Raw genomic sequence first — 16,846 nt, 5'->3', positions numbered from 1 at the left:
CATGATACTTGTTTTGGTCTATTTCTACTTCAGATGCCATTCTAAGGTTAGGTTATCCCTCTCAAGAGTTCATGAGTTGCTCAGTGTCACTGTGATGAATACTTGGTATCCATAAGACTGTGGAGATGGCCTTTTTCCTCTTTGAAGAACCTGGAGAGAGAGGGAGAGAGATGTATAAATTTTTGGGATACATGCCTTTGTCAAGAGGATTGTGAGCAGTAATCTCAAAATGGTCTGCCATCGCACTAAATTTTTAAGTAAAATATAAATAAAAGCAGAGACTTGTTGAGCTTTTCATAACACAAAACTTGAAAATGTATGAAGGATTGATGAGCAGCTTTGAATTTACTGCTCATACTCATTTTGACAGGCACACATTTGCAATGTTCACATATCTCTGTTTCTCCTTTTTCTTGATCATACCATAACAAGTGAGATTATCAGTATTGTCTCCATATTTCAGTTTGATCAGTCCAATCCATATTTGTCCATCAATTCAGTTTAATGAACTGGTTAAAATTGCTTGACATGGTCTGAAGTGTGAATTTCTCATTTTTAGCTGTGTCACTTAAATGAGTGATGTTCATATAAAAATAGGCCTATCCATGTACACAACTTGTGAAGGCAATCCACACTTAGCCTTTGGCCATTTATAGCACCTTTTCAAATGATTAAACTTTTGGGATGTGTCATTATCAAAAAATGTTATAGCCTACATTCACTCTGCATAGCTTTAAAGTCATGATTTTATACAACCTAGCATGGTCCAATTACCTCTCCCACTTTTTGGATGCATGATGTTTAAGGACATCAGTCCAGTGGCTCCTTGGAAACTGCTCTATTAATTTATTTTGAGAAAAGTTTGTGTTTTGTCCAGTGTTAACATATTTTGCACTGCTGATTTGGGTATATGTGTAAATGTGCCACTTGTATATGGTAACATGAAATAATGCCGATGTTTTTGGGGGGCGTGAAGGGAAGTAGCCAATTTTGTTTTGCCGGGTCAGAATGTTTACAGTCACTGGTGTCATTCATTATAGCATGTTGCTTTGTTGATGTATTATAGAAATACCTCCACTAAAAAATTTAAATTTTGCTCCAAAGTTTTAATGGCTTGATGAGTTCCAACAATGCTTGCTGTGAATGGACATGGTTGTGTTGTTGTTATCTCAGTTGTTTGCATCAAGTTTAACATGATGGAATGCTCAGAGATGTCCTTGTGCTCATATGGCTTGTGAGCATCCCCTCCACTCTCCTTATTTCAGGTGTTTTGGACATTGACCATCATTGGCTGGGTGTACACAGTGCTGGCTGCCCAGTGCGTCGCCGGACGCCAGGTGGCGCCTCTGCCAGTGGCTGAGGACCGTGCGTAGATGCCATGGGTCGCACACCAGGTGCCAAGAACAAGTGCGTCGGTAGCCCCCGCTCGCCGAAAGCTGGCGAGGGGTCGGCGTCATACCGGCGCCTGCGGCTGCCTGAGCTGGTCAACATGTCGTTGACGCCGTACCCGCTCAGCCTCAGCACCGAGATGGTCATGGCCATGAACGCCGAGGCCGGCACCATACAGGTCAGTGCGGCGGTGCCGGGGTCAGGCGGGAGCACCAGCTTGATCTGGGCTGTCATAGTCACTAGCAAGGTTGGAAACAGATGACTATGTTCCTCACGTTGTATGGTGTCTATGTTGTTTGCAAATCAAGAACAAATATCTCGGCTATGTCCGTTATTTGAGGATTATTTTTGGGGGTGGGGGAAATCTTGCATATGGACAAGTTTGTATAGCTGGAAGGAGTTTTCCTCTTATTCATGGTTTTAAGGAACTCGTGCATAATCGTGAAGTGGTCGACCTATAAATCGCCGCAGAAAGCTGACGGTTCTCCTGTTTTCAGGACAAGCTCAAAATTGTCTCTAAGAGTATCTCCGACATAGAAGCTGAGCGAAAGAAAGGTGACCCAAACTTGGAAGCAATCAATGCTCTGCATGACAAAATACAACAAGATGGAAAGCTGACGCCCATGAATAAGGTGTGGTTCACATGTACTTTGAGCGTGAGCCAGTCCCGGGCCGTCTCAGTGGAAGCAATGCACCCCATGTGCTAATGAGTGCAGACCCCCCCCCCCCCCCATTCAACACGTTCATCCACTGTCTTGCTATAAATGCCTGCGCACACTATGGTGACTACATAACAAGCTTGTGTTGTACCTGCGGGACCACCATGTGCCGGGCCCCCATCAGCGTCGACTCCCTCTGCCCAACTACTTCCCAAAGTCGACCATGCTGTGCAAAGTTGGGCTTGCTAGCGTCATCGCAGCCGATCGCAGCCGTGTGATGCAAGCATATCACATTCCTTATGTTAATGGCAGACTTTAAGCTTGCCTTATTTGAGTGCAGTGGTTGGTGAGCATGGCTAGCAGTGGTAACAGGGGGCGCCACACGCATCTTCCGCTCCGGGCAACTCCACGTGTGTGTGTGGGGGGGGGGAGTAGCGGATGCCGCCGGCAGCGACCTGGCGACCGCGTGATTCGGCCACCACACGCATTGGACATGGCGCACGCCTTGCGCAGTTTCCTGCCCTGCAGTCCTCAGCTGTGGCCCGTCAGCATCCGCAGCTGGCATAGCCTGGGGCGCACGCGCTCCCTCAGCTCGCGGCTGTGGGACCCAAATTGAAGCGGCCCATTCAGCGTGACGCAGAGCGGTTTGAGTTGATCGCCGGAACTCACTGTCGTGACAGTAGCGTTGACCTGGCAGTCGATGGCGCCTTGGGACCACTAGGAGAGTACCAGGGCCTGGGTCGCCTCAATAGCTACACTCAACCTGGAGCGGCGGGCCCACCGGACGTGCGCCCGCCGCCCGCCGCTCCTCGCCGTCGCGACGGTGCTGCCACCGCAGTGCACCGTCGTATCGTCCGTGTACACGAAAGCCGTGGTGCTGACAGTCTGTTAGGTTCCGCCGAGTCACCATTTTCGTCCAGTCGTTGATTACAGCTCAGTATCAGCTGCTGAACCAACGCTGCGCTGTCTACGGAGACAGCAACGCCTGCTGTCGAGTTTTTTTTGCTAAGATTTACGAGTGCGCATGCTCAAAACTACGTCACATAGCTTGCATGACCTATCGATTTCAGTGTTGAATGTAATGATTTCAGAAGGTCATCATTTTTGTCCACTGGTGAGCTTCAACTAAGAATTAGCCACTGGGGTTATTTATAATTAGCCACTGGGGTTATATTAGCCACTGGTATTAGCCAATTAGCTTCCGCGGAATACGGAGACTGCAACGCCTGATGGCGAGGTTTTTGTTGCTAAGATTTACGAGCGCGCGTGTTAAAAAACCACGTCACATAAATTGTATCACTAATCGATTCGGACCGAATGTTGACCATTTCCAGAAAAAAACATGGCTTGGCCATGTTGATACACAGTTTTGACCATTCGATCTACAATCAAATTTCATCTTGAAATTGCGAGCAAACATACCGATCTACCATCTACCGTTGCGATGTCTTGATCTATAATCCAGACAAAATTCTGATAAAGCTTCCGAATTTTATCGATTCAGAAAGAGTCCACTAAGCCGTTATAAATTAATGGTGCCGGCGATTTATTCCGTGCAGTCTTTCAACGCCTGATTTCGGCAGTTTATTGACTTCAAAATACAAACAAAATTGATCCCACGGTAGCTTCTGGTTTCTGTTCTGGTTGCAAGGTGAAAATAATCATAAAACGAAGAAAAACCGTGTCCCTTGTTTACGGGTAACCTATTTATGTATTTTTTGGGGGAGGGGGGGGGGGGGGGGCTCACCATAAGAGGGGCTTTTGTCAACAGTGTGTTGGTCCTTGACAACGCTTTGACTACGACCTTGCCTGCACACAAAATCAGATCAAGTCGTCTACGTTGAATGATGGCCAAATAAATATCCGTTTGGCCAATTTATACCTGAGGCAGGCAGCTTCCGGGAGGTTTTTTTCTGCAGTGGTGTGGTGTGAGGGAAGCAAATTCGGAGAAAGATACTGTTGCAGGTGTTCAAGATGTTTTACACACCAATTAGTAGTAACGCTGACTCAGAGATGTGCAACAAAGCAGCCACACGATCAGTTGGCAGTCAGTCAAGAGGGAGGCAGACGGGTCAGGGCAACAGCCGCGAACGTGGACGGGGGCAGGACCCAGATAAGGAATATATGACTGAAGGGCCTTCATTCGGGGGCTTGGTTTCTAAAGGAGAATCCCCAGTTTTATGGCTTTCGTCACTTTTTTTTGCGCAGTTTCGTGTTTTTGAATTTGTTTCCGCCTAAAATGCTGCGACAAGTCTTCTTTCGAAAAACAGCCAGCGAAATGAAGGCGCATGAAAGATCCATCGCACTGCGAGCCATCGATTCACTTTCAAAATTCTCACCGGCCTATGTCCAGGCTGCATTTTGGTATCTGCTCTGTGGAGACAGATGCCTCCCCAATGACCTAGATTGACTACTCGCTTGTAGAATTTCGCCTCTCCAGGAGAGACTGTTGTAATCCACGAATAATCCTGGGAAGCTGGATAGCCTTATTTGCCGAATGACATATATGAGTCGAATAGGCAAGATTGTGCACCAGTGAGAAACAGCTCTAGATGCATATGTAGCACAGCAGCCATGATCTCTGAATGAAAAACGATAACAACCTCCTTCTCTAGCCCCCCCCCCCTCCCCCTCTCCCCTTGGTCATCAGGCTTGCTTTCCAGAAAAAGATCCTGAAGTACGTCCTGAGTTTGGAGCTTCCACTTCTTGAAACTTCCTACGCCTGTATGTCAGTGTCCACACACACACACACACACACACACACACGCACGCACGCACGCACGCACGCACGCACGCACGCACGCACGCACGCACGCACGCACGCACGCACGCACGCACGCACGCACGCACGCACGCACGCACGCACGCACGCACGCACGCACGCACGCACGCACGCACGCACGCACGCACGCACGCACGCACGCACGCACGCACGCACGCACGCACGCACGCACGCACGCACGCACGCACGCACGCACGCACGCACGCACGCGCACACACACACACACACACACACACACACACACACACACACACACACACACACACACACACACACACACACACACACACACACACACACACTCTCTCTCTCTCTCTCTCTCTCTCTCTCTCTCTCTCTCTCTCTCTCTCCTCTCTTCGAGCAAGCGCAGGTCTCCTGGGCATAGGTTCAGCGACTTTAGGTTTTATGAGCGTATGTCCAGCGAGCGCTGGCCTCGTGAGTGTATGTCCAGCATTTGTAGATCTTTTGAGCGTAGGTCCAGCATGCGTAGGCCTTTTGAGCGTAGGTCCAGCGAGCGTAGGTCTCGTAAGTCTAGGTCCAGCGAGCGTAGGTCTCGCGAGTGTGGGTCCAGCGAGCGTAGGCCTCGAGCGTTGGTCCAGTGAGCGTAGGTCTCCTGGGGGTAGGTCTTCTGGGTGGTCCCCGTCGTACGTCTCCTGGGCGTAGGTCTGGTGAGTGTTGGTCCAGCAAGCGTAGGTCTAGCGAGCGTAGGTATCGCGAGAGTAGGTCCAGCGAGCGTAGGTCTCGCGAGTGTGGGTCCAGCGAGCGTAGGCCTCGAGCGTTGGTCCAGTGAGCGCAGGTCTCCTGGGGGTAGGTCCTCTGGGTTGTCCCCTCTCGGGCGTCTCTCCGCCAGCACTCGCAGTGGCGGGGGAGGGGGCGGGGGGCATGGGGCGTAATGGCGGTCGCCGGTCCCGCAAGTGAGCATAAGCTGCCCGAGCCGACGGTGGAGGGATACGCTGGTGATGCTGGAGTCGCGCATGACGGTGCGGCGGGCGACCGCAGCCGCCGTCTCCTCGGAGAGAGCCTGGTCAACGCCAGACAATGCATTCGAATGGGGCGGTGTCCGCTGGCTGGTGTGCGTCGGGGTCGAGCTGCGCCCGCTGCCCCCAGATGCGTCTCAAGAGCATGTATGTGACGGCGCGGGGCGATGCCGAGCGCGAGGCGGAGCTGATTCGCAGTGCCTTAGCCACCATCTACGAGATCAGGAGCATCCGCAACGAGCTCCGACTACAGGTAACTGCATCTGCCTGGCCTGGGGCAGGACGAGGGCAGAGATCGCGTGGTTCGATGGATGGCGCCTAATAACAGAGGCCTGCGGCGGGAATGTGGTGATTTTCAAAGTGGCGGTGTTGCAAAGCTGCGTGTGTTGCTGTGTTTTCGAAGGTAAGGCCGCCGAAAACACTTTGGTTCACCCGCGTTCTTGGGAAGAGATTACAGACCCAACATGGTCCGGTAAACCTCGGTGGGTATTTTGTAAGTGTTTATTTTACTTTTCAAATACGGTTGGCCATTTTGTCGTGTACTGCCGCGCGACGCCGACGCTCTGCCACCTGCTCCGCGTCACCATGCGTTCGCCCCGGCAGGCCAAGCACTCTGGCAACAAGGAGACCATCCGACGCGGCGCGCTGATGAAGATGCTGCAGAACACGGCGCAGACGCTGCCGCTGTGGATCGGGTCGCCCGGCGACGAGCCACCCGCACTCTGCGGTGCCGTCCAGGCCGAGCCCAACTACGCTGCCAAGGTGAGGAGGCGGCCGACGTGGCCCGGTGGGGCTTCGCAGGCGGACCGGGTGTGACACGTGGCGCGGGGTGACATTAGCGTGGCGTCAAGCTCGTTAGGGTGTCACGTCAGGGGCCATGCATGCCGATGTCAGGCTTCACGGATGTGGGTTGGTAATTATAGCGTGCACGTGGACATGCCATGCTGGGTGGGCTTGATGCAACGTCGACCCGACCTGGCTTCGCGGCGGTGGTGCATGTACAGTGTCGATATTAGTTATTTTACGCACACTTGCGGTGGCCCAGTTTGGACATGAGTGGTGCCGTCATATGAAGTGAGTGGGTGACCAGTTAAGAACAATGCATGGGATTGTGTGAGCCGCGTTGCGAAGTATGATCTTACCGTGGATTGGCTCCGATATACGACGAGGCCGGCTATGTGACGGGACGGGGAATGTGCACGCGAGGGGGACATGGAGCTCCTGGTGAGCGTCGTCCAACATATGAGCGACTCCATAAGGAAGTGTCAGTGCCTCAGCAGTGTCCCCTACACTATAGAGACGTCGGTGTGCAGCGCTGCTTGTGCCAGCACTGAGCGTGTGCGTGCGTTGGGCCCTCCGGCGCGCACTGTCTCACCGCGCCCTCCGCTCCGCCAGGCGGGCGACATGGTGGCCGCCCTCGTGCGTGGCAGCGACGGCGAGGAGAACTGGATCCTGGCCGAGGTCATCTCCTACAACTCCTCGAGCAACAAGTACGAGGTGGAGGACATTGACGAGGAGCAGCGGGAGCGCATGATCCTGAGCCGGCGGCGTGTCATCCCGCTGCCGACCATGCGGGCTAATCCGGACACCCAGCCAGAGGCGCTCTTCCAGGAGACGGCCGTCGGTACGTGCGGCGAAGGGAAACACCGACGGGGCTAAGGCTGAACCTTTCCCTACCCTTTGGCTCCAGGCCGCCGTGAGAGGAAAGATGCCTCGAATGCACCCTAATGAGTCGCGAACAAGACTTCCAGAACTCTGCGGACGTTTGATTATGACACGGATAAATTCTGACCGGAGTGAACAATTGAGAGATTTCATCTCTGTGATGATTACAAATGCTTGCAAGAGTGGCTTCAGGATCAAAGACGACGCTAATCGCGGCTTATTGCGTGACTTGCCTCCCGCCGCACACATAGTCCAAACAATGATGTAATTTTGCCCTGGCATGTCTGCCGAAGAGTCTTTGGATTCGGACAGCCGCCGCCCTGCCATGCAGCGTCGTCGCATGGTCGCCGGTTTGGAATCTTTCCGCTTCTCGTCTAGGATACGCGACTTCTTAAAACGATATGGCGACATTCGAGCTGCGCACCTTGCTTTGTGGCGCTTGTTCCTTCGCTCGATTGTCGAGCAGAATGCAAGCGAGATCGTTAAGGCATCAATTTGTTCGCATTAGTGCTGCGCCGTCGGCTGGGTGAGCAGCGTCATTCCTGGAGTTTTCCTCGCTTTTGCGGCCGATCCCCGTGCGACCCCCCACCTACGTCACGCTGACGCCGCCCGTGCCGGCGGCAGTGAACGCCATCTACCCGCAGACGACCTGTTTCTACAAGGGCGTGGTGAAAACCGCGCCGGCCACCGCCGTGGACGACTACGAGATCCTGTTCGAAGACTCGTCCTATACGGATGGCTTCGCTCCGCCGCTGCGCGTGGCCCAGCGTTACGTCATAGTCTACAGGGAGAAGAAGAACAAGAAGGAGTGAGGCGGCGGTGTGCGAACAAGGGCCGATTGGGGCGGGGGGGGGGGGGGGGGTCGGAACACGAGAAGTTGGTACAAAGGGGATCTCTGGCACGCATTACTTTTAAGAAACGATGCCCTTTGCTTGATGTGCTGTAGAATGTGTGTAGGGGGAAGACAAGCGTCTGCCACACTTTGCCCCTGAGAATGATTTGTGGGAGTCTAGTGGTTTTATGAGCATCTCTGTCCATTTTGGGCTTCATCCCCAACTCGTGTGCTGAATTTCATGTTTTGTCATAACCCATGTGCACCAATACAATTATTGTCAGGATGCGTGCGACGGTGGGTTGTAGATTTGTCCCGAAATTTGCATGCATATCATCCACTATGGGAGGGGGTACAAACATAGCTTAGGTGTGGCGTGGTTTTGACCGGTACTTGTACTTAAGATACACCACCCCCTTCGTAATGTCAATGGACCCCAGCTTTCAAGCCCCCAGACGCCTGTAATTTTGATGGCCGCACCGTGTGCGCTTTCATACGTCGTTTTTAAAAGTATCTGACTCGGTCAAGTTGTGTTCAGTGGGCTCGCTGAGCTCGTGCCGTCATTGTTTTGAATTCGTGCTGAGCTCGAGCCGCCATTGTTTTGAACTCGATGTCCATTTTCGAACTGAGTTAAAATGCGCTCAAGTGAGGAGGGTACATTGCCCCCCCCCCCCCCTTCCGAAGCTTTTCTCCAGACCAACTTCAGAACGGCACTGCGTAGCCTCGCTAAACCTGGTATATACGCAGGCAATGGAATAGTCGATCTTTTGGTATGAACACGTTGAGTATAGTATAAGGTCCCTGATGTATGATAGGCCAAAATCAGGAAACGGCTGACATCGAAGACGGTTCCTAGTGAATGGTTGAATCTGATTATACACCGAATGTTAGATGAAGCCATATGTCTTTGAGATAGCTTTGCAGACATTGGACAATTTAAGTCATGATTGCGACTTATTACATCGACCTTGGGTCAGGTACGACCGAGGCCAAAACTGAAGCGCCTTTTTACTGGATAACTTTTCTGATGCGGTAGTTTTTAACCCTCATTTCTGATTTCTTGATCACAGGGACGTCAACAAGCATCTTATATGGATTTAATGAAGGTCACAGGAGTTCATTGACCTCAATAGTACGGGGTGCCGATATTGTAGTGGTTGACGCGTCTGTGTTAACCACTGCGCGTCTGGGAGACTAGAGTTATGGGGTTCGATTCCCCGCGGTACCCGCCCTTCCTGCCAGGGTGAGAGGCAGGCGACGCCATATAGCCTCAGCAGCTGAGTGCGTCGTAAAGCCCCAATTACACACACACACACACACACACACACACACACACACACACACACACCTCAATAGTACTCACAAATATTTTCTTTTGGGAGATATTACCCCTTAGCGCAATCTTTTTAACGCATAGTTTCAAAAATGAAGCCGATTGCGCATATTTTTGGTGATCGTTTTGGTAAATATCTGACGATCCTTATCTGACGGATCTTTATTGTCCCGAGCTGATGGAGAGTGGTCTGTGGCAGACCCAATAGGCAGCGATCACTTCCCAGTGCGACTTCGATGCCAGATCAGTGGAACGTTGGGTGTAAGGCCACGACGTTGGAAATTAAGAGAGACTGACTGGAGTAGGTTTGAGGCTCGACTGGAGACACTGTGTCTAACCGGAGGTGAGAGAGTGACACCCTCTATTGAGGATTTTACTCAACTTCTAGATCGCGCTAGCGATTGTATCCCGCACACTTCTGGATTTCCCCGGCGCACTCATGTTCCGTGGTGGACAGAGAAGTGTCGTGGCGCAATTCGCTCTTGCAAACGCGCTTTCCGAGCCTTTGACGCCAGAAGTACTCTGGAGAATTTAGTACCTTTTAAGAGGGCGAGAGCTTTCGCCCGTGGCACGATAAAAGAGGCGAAACGTGACTCCAGGCGTATGTAAGCGCGCTTAATCGATTCGCGCCAACTTCGCAGGTTTGGGATCGGATCAAACCTATCTCTGGGCGGTTTTCATCCGTGCCATTTCCTGTGCGCACGCCGTGTGCTGTTGGCGGCCTTCAATAGGGTGTGGTCAAGTGGCGAATTCCCTCCGGCCTGGCGGGAAGCTGTTGTGATGCCCATTTTAAAACCGGGAAAGAGTGGCATAGACCCTCTTCATTACCGACCCATTTCACTGACGTCATCGCTGTCCATGCTCATGGAAAGGATGGTAAACGTTCGATTCACCTGGTGTTTTTTATTTGGATTTGGTTTCACTTGATTTGGTTTGATTTGAATTCACTTGAGAATCACGATATTTCTAGTAACTCGCAGTGCGGCTCTAGAAAAAATCGAAGTGCGGTGGACCACCTTTTAGCTTTGGACACTATGATTCGTAAGGCTTTCCGAGAGAAAGCACATATGGGGACAGTGTTCTTTGACATTGAAGCCGCCTATGACACCACGTGGCGTATTCTTCAAAAGCTTTTAGATATGTGGCCATGTGAGTACTTTTCTCCAAAGGTGTTTAGCCAAACAATATTTCCGTGTTCGCGTCGACAACGTCCGCTCCGGTAAGTGCCAACAAATAAACGGTGTGCCCCAGGGCGGCGTGCTAAGTATAGCACTGTTCGCAGTTACCATAAGCGATATTTGTCATGTGCTCCCCCAGTCGGTCGCACGTCCCCTTTTTGTTGACGATTATACTATTTGGACCAGTGCAGCGAGGGCGCCAGCGATGGAGCGACGTCTCCAGCTGGCTGTGGACCGCGTGGAAAGGTGGAGCGACGTGAACGGGTTTCGTTTTTCGGGTGACAAGACCGTTGCAGCACATTTTTGTCGCCCCCTGCGATGCGATGGCCTGAGCATCCGTCTATATGGTCGCTCTATTCCAACAAAGGCCGTGGCCAGGTACCTTGGGATACACTTTGGCCGCCGCCTTACATATCATGCAATCTTACAACGTCCGCGATCGCTGCTTTAAATCTCTCAACATACTGAAGTGTGTGTCTCGCACGTCATATGGGGCAGACGGAAACACGCTTATGCTTTTATATCGTTCACTCGTCCGTTCCAAACTGGATTATGCATACTTTGTTTATGATGGGGCGTCTAATCCAGCAAGCGTGCTCTTGATACCGTCCACCATACTGCCGTTCGTATTGTTACTGGGGAGTTCGCATATCACCTTCTGTCAGCCTTTCAACGGAGGCACACGAGTCACCACTGTCAGCGAGGAGGAAAATGCTCGGCATACGTTATGCCTTGAAGCTGCCGGCAGTTCCCGTCACATCCGACATATTCTGAAGTATTTTCTCGGTTTGCTGTGAGTTCCCTTTGTCATGGAGTGCAGCAGCACGCTTTAACTTTTGGTTTCTGAGTGAGAGCCTTATTGCAAGAGGGCGAAATTTCTCTCCGAGGTGCAAAGCAAGTAAGCCACCTGGCTTCCCGTCCTTGACAAGTGACCATACCCTTCATAAACACCTCGCATACATAAATTAGGAAATAAGACGTCACACCACATCTAGTGAGATCCAGGACGCTTGAGCTTATAGCATCTTATGAAGGATACACTCTGACGTACACGGACGGATCCAAAACCTCGGATGGCGTGGGTTGTGCTTTCGCCAGCGGCTCCGTCACTCGATCGTTCTCGTTACCGGTCCACGCGGCAGTTTTCACAGCGGAATTGATCGCGATTACCAAGGCGGTATGTTTCATAGAAGTTGGTGAAGAATCTTCGCACGCCATTTTTACAGATTCACTGAGCAGTCTCTCTGCACTGAAGTCTCTTTATCCAGCATGTCCCCTTATGCAGGACATGTTATCACCCCTGACGCAGCTGAATCGGGTTGGAAAGAGAGTTGCACTGTGCTGGATCCCCAGTCACGTCGGTATCGTGCGCAACGATTTGGCTGATTGCCGCTGCCAAGCGAGCAACAGTGACACCATGCACCCGGTTTTTGCCGGTCCCTGCCAGAGATTTCTACCCGGCAGTCAAGTCCTTTCTCAAAAGAAAATACAGCGCTGTTGGGACCAGATGGGCGGCAATAAGTTCAGGGCGATGAGAACCGAGTTGGGCTTGTGGTCGTCATGCTTTCGCAGTGCGCGGCGGGAAGAAGCAGCTGTATGCAGGTTGCGTATTGGACACACGTATGCCACCCATGGTCATCTGTTGCATGGAGCCGATAGGTCCCTATGGCATCGGTGTGGTGCCGTTTGCACTGTCCACCATGTCGTATCATGTGCGTGCCTCACCGAAGAACGACGACGTCATTTTGGACCGCAGGCCTCGTCCCTGATAATTAGCGGTGCGCTCGTTGACATCTCCTGCTTTCTTGAGTCCAAACAACTTTTTTCGATTTAAAAAAATGCTGGCTTTCAAGTCATTTTCACAGCACACTAGTTCAGTAAAAGCATCGTTATGGGTGCAAAATGACCATTGGAGTCGACGAGCCCGAAAACGCCAATAACCAACAAAACGACACTTTGGCCACTCAGCGCCTTTCCCACGTGTCTCGGGACAAAACTATTTCACCGCCACCCATGTAGTCAAGTTAAAACAGCAGAATCGCAGACAGGTTTACTTCATACAGACTTCAATTGAAAGTCAGCATACAGTTTCATTACCCTATTTAAAACTAGTGTCCTCAGGTCACCACTTTCACCTTCAAGAAGAGAGGAACTAAACGGCCGACCAAACTTGTTCACAACCCCATGCCCCAAGCCTATGACACCGATCAACACCGGACCTTCCCCATTCGATGTCGCTTGGTCGATAATCCACCGTTTCCAGAATACAGTGACCTTGAGTCAGGTCAAAGGTCATCCGAGTTACGAAAACCAGAAAGCAGGGCTGCGGACAACCTCATGCTCCGCGCCTATGGCACCGATCAGTATGAAACCTTAACCAATCGATGCACCACAGGCGATATCCTTTCCGGAACAAAGTGACCTTGGGTCAGGCCTAACGTCGCCAAAAATGCCCCAAACCACCAAAATTGGTTGCAAACAACCCTGCTCCCCAGCCTACCACACCGACCAAACTGAAACCTTCTCCAATCGATGCGCTATAATCGGTTTTCTATGCTTTCCAGAATATGGTGACTTTCCCCTGACCCAAGCTCACCATATTCTGGAAAGGATAGGATATGGACTGTAGCACATCGATTGATGAATGCTCCTTGCTGAACGGCGCACAGGCTCGCATGGGTTTGTCTCCAACCATGTTTTCCGGTTTTCGGTATTTATGTTAACCTTTGACCTGACTCAGGATCACCGTATTCTGCAAAATACAAAAATCGACAGTGATGCATGGATTGAGAACGATTTCGTTCTGATTGGTGCCACAGGCCCGGTGCGTGATGTTGTCTGCAACCAATTTTGGTAGGTTTGGGCGTTTTTGGTGACCTTTGACCCGTCTTGAGATCACCATGTTCTGAAAAGTATGGGTTTTTGGCTAAGCGGCATCGAAGGGAGGTAGTTCTGGTTGCGATCAGTGTCACGGGCTTGGAACATGAGGCCGACAACGGGCTTGGTCGGCTGTTTAGTCCCTCCCTTCAAAAACCGTATAAACCACTTCGGGCATAGCAGCCAAGTTCATACACGGAAAGCGCGCGACAGATCCTTTCAGAACCGTTACCAGAAGAAAGAGCACAAACATTTTCGTCAACCGTTCCGAAGCTGGTGACCTGAGGTCATCATCTTTACCTTCAACAACCATGTAAACCACTCTGGGGCACTGCAGTCAAGTCCCAAATCGAAAACTACTCTACTGATCTGCGCAAAAACTTGTCAGAAGGTAGGGCATGCACGATTTAATCGCCCGCATATAACTGGTGATCTCTTGTCACCATCTTTCTCTTCAGTACGCGACCGAGTGCTCGGTTGAATACCCTTCTTGTCAATAGGATAGTGGGCCAATTTGACCACCGCTGAGATCTCAAAACTGAGGCTGGCTTGTGGTGTTCTTTAGTCATGATCTTCGGGTCAAATAAGGTCAAACAATGTCAACTTCAAATTGGGGTCCAAAGTGCCGCAAGACCTCCTGCAACCGCCTTGGACCTACGTGTCAGTTCTAAGTAGGTCTAGCTCTACTCTCGATAAGGTTTTGAGAGGATCGGTCGAGCGGTTTTTCACCTTGAACGTGGGTGCAGTGCATTAAAGTGGCGCACGCAGCTTTTAAAAGTGGAGATGGCTACTTGAGATCACCAGTTTCTAAAAAGCTGATAAAATCGCACATTCTCTTTCTTCTGGCAAGGGTCTCGACAAGATCTGTTGAGCGGTTGCCGTCTTTGGACTTGGTTGCAATGCCCAGAAGTGGTGTATGCGGTTTTTGAAGGTGGAGATTGTGACTTGAGGTCACCAGTTTCAGAACAACTGGTCAGGGGCGGATAGGATTTCGCAAGGGGGGGGGGGCACGCAACATTGTGGCCCCCCTACAGTTCGCCTCCCTAAAAAATGTCCTCGCGTTCGGTTCATTACATTGAAGAAAAATGGCATGTAGCACACGTATAATATATATGTATATATATATATATGCATGTTATAAGTACAGAAACCCATCTTACTGCGCGCAGCCCTATAAAGCTAGGCATGCTACGTATGCATACACATAGAGTTCATTTATTTTCTACAGATCATATTAAGTCACGTAATTTGAGGCTGAGTGTTTTGGAACAACAGAGAAAATTAACTCGAGTTGACTTCTAACAACCATCGAAACCAAGCACGGACTTGATTCTTAGCTTATTTACGACTAGCCGGCTGGGCGATGTAGTCAGCTGGTGACCGATGAATAGTGCGGAATTATTCCTTTGTTATAAGTATTACATAATATCCTAGCATTCAAATATGTTAAGAACATGATGCACTAGTACAGTAAGTGTCACCCACTCAAAAGTCAATGATAATGACACATACGATGTCGGCGGCGCGTAAAATTGACTTAACAATTACGCGCAAAAATTCATCGGCGGCATATCCAACTGCTGTTTTGAGGCGAAGGCGCCAAGGGCAAAAAGGACAGAACCTGAGGCGATCATGGGGTGCCGCAGGGGGCAATAAAGCGGCTCCCGTCACAGGTATAGGGTCATCAGAGCAGCAAAAAAGACCCAAGACTAACGTGGGTGGGCCCTAAGCGATCGGTAGTGCCCTACAGGCTGATTTGGTTGCTAAGGCCCCGGCCGCAGCACAGAACCCTCAGAGCAAGGGGGAACTACCCAGACCATAAATTAATGCCCTGTGCGAATGAAGAGTGCACGAACAGGTTAACAACACGAGCCTCGATAGGAGTGAAGAGTCCTCCACAAGGATACAAAGGGATAAGAGACCATCGGATTCAAAGTAGAGGGCCCCTGGGCATCGAGCGTCTCGGTGCCTTACCTTATAGGAGCTCCGGCAATGGCACAAGGCCCTCCAAGCAAGTGGAAAAACTCAAGGCTAATATGAAGGGCCCCGGAGCAACTGAGCGCACCCTGGCATTTGGGGCTCCGGAAAAAACGTATAAGCCTTTCGGTGAGTGGGGAATCCGTGGAGGAAAACCTGCATCGGTCAAGAGTGCCCAAGCGCGGAAGCAGATAGCGTCCCAACAGCAGCGTTAGGCCCTCCAAGAGAATGCAAAGAGATGAAGGGCAACGCTGAAAGCTCCTTAGCGATCAGATTGACCCGGCAAGTTAATATATGGAACCAGGGCAACCAACAGCGTAATGCCTTTGGACAGCGCAATGAGCCCCAAAATTTCCCCAACCCACAGCTTCTCAATCAGCGAAGAATGAACGTCGTCTGCTTATGAACTCTTTACTTTTACTAGCAATTGTTCTTGGTCGTCCGTAGGGTCAATTTTGTTGTTTTTGTTGTCCCGCGGCCGTCTGCAGGACTGCGTCCGTTCGGCCAGTTATGGGCCCCTTCGGAGCCTTTAGATCCCCTCGGCATTGTTCCAGCGAGACGCTGCTCCCGTGCCCCCCCCCCCCCCTGCATGCAAGAGCTTGATAGATGGAGCCCGCTCATCAGATACGAAGTGCTCATGACACATGGTGTAGGGCTCCGAGTGATCGAGTGTTTCCGAGCAGGTTGATATATAGTGTCCCCATCAAGAGCGTAGGGCCCTCCATTCAAATAGTAAGCACCCAAGACCCTGTAGAGGGCCCTTAATGATCGAGCGTGCCCGAGCAGGTCAACACATTTACACATTAACAACAACACATTAACATTTCACTCTATTTGGGTACTGCAGTTTGACGATAAATGAACAATTATTGCCACTTATGAATTTATTGTCAATATTACACATAATGTCCATTTGTTTACGAATAATTATGCATTTCACGGAAAGGCATCGCATGTAAGTGTTCAAGCAGGTTGACTACGACTTATATGGCGCAGGCACTTAAGTTAGAGAACGTGATTTAGTGGGATCTATTTTTGGAAGCGGATCGTAGTACTGAGTTGCCCTTATAAGGTTTTGATACAAAATGTACATTATCTATTCATATAACACTGAAATAAAAATCTAGAACAGGACGGGTAGCCAGTTCATCGGCGAAATCTTCGTTCGTAATCATGT

General features: G+C 50.8%; 1 protein-coding gene across 1 annotated transcript; it reads left to right on the top strand.

Annotated features, from left to right (window-relative positions):
- The first annotated feature begins 1,377 nt into the window (after positions 1-1,377).
- LOC119109686 (SAGA-associated factor 29) lies at positions 1,378-8,303 on the top strand. The gene is made up of 6 exons (XM_037233413.1): positions 1,378-1,567; positions 1,887-2,021; positions 5,938-6,060; positions 6,411-6,569; positions 7,203-7,431; positions 8,097-8,303. The coding sequence occupies exons 1-6, from the start codon at positions 1,379-1,381 to the stop codon at positions 8,282-8,284; spliced, it is 1,023 nt and encodes a 340-aa protein (XP_037089308.1). The 5' UTR covers position 1,378; the 3' UTR covers positions 8,285-8,303.
- Positions 8,304-16,846: the final 8,543 nt, after the last annotated feature.

Source organism: Pollicipes pollicipes, unplaced genomic scaffold, assembly GCF_011947565.3.
Source record: "Pollicipes pollicipes isolate AB1234 unplaced genomic scaffold, Ppol_2.1 Scaffold_7231;HRSCAF=8579_pilon_pilon_pilon, whole genome shotgun sequence".
Taxonomy (NCBI): domain Eukaryota; kingdom Metazoa; phylum Arthropoda; class Thecostraca; order Pollicipedomorpha; family Pollicipedidae; genus Pollicipes; species Pollicipes pollicipes.
The sequence above is the reverse complement of the archived record's forward strand: the minus strand, read 5'-3'. Positions and strand labels throughout refer to the sequence as shown.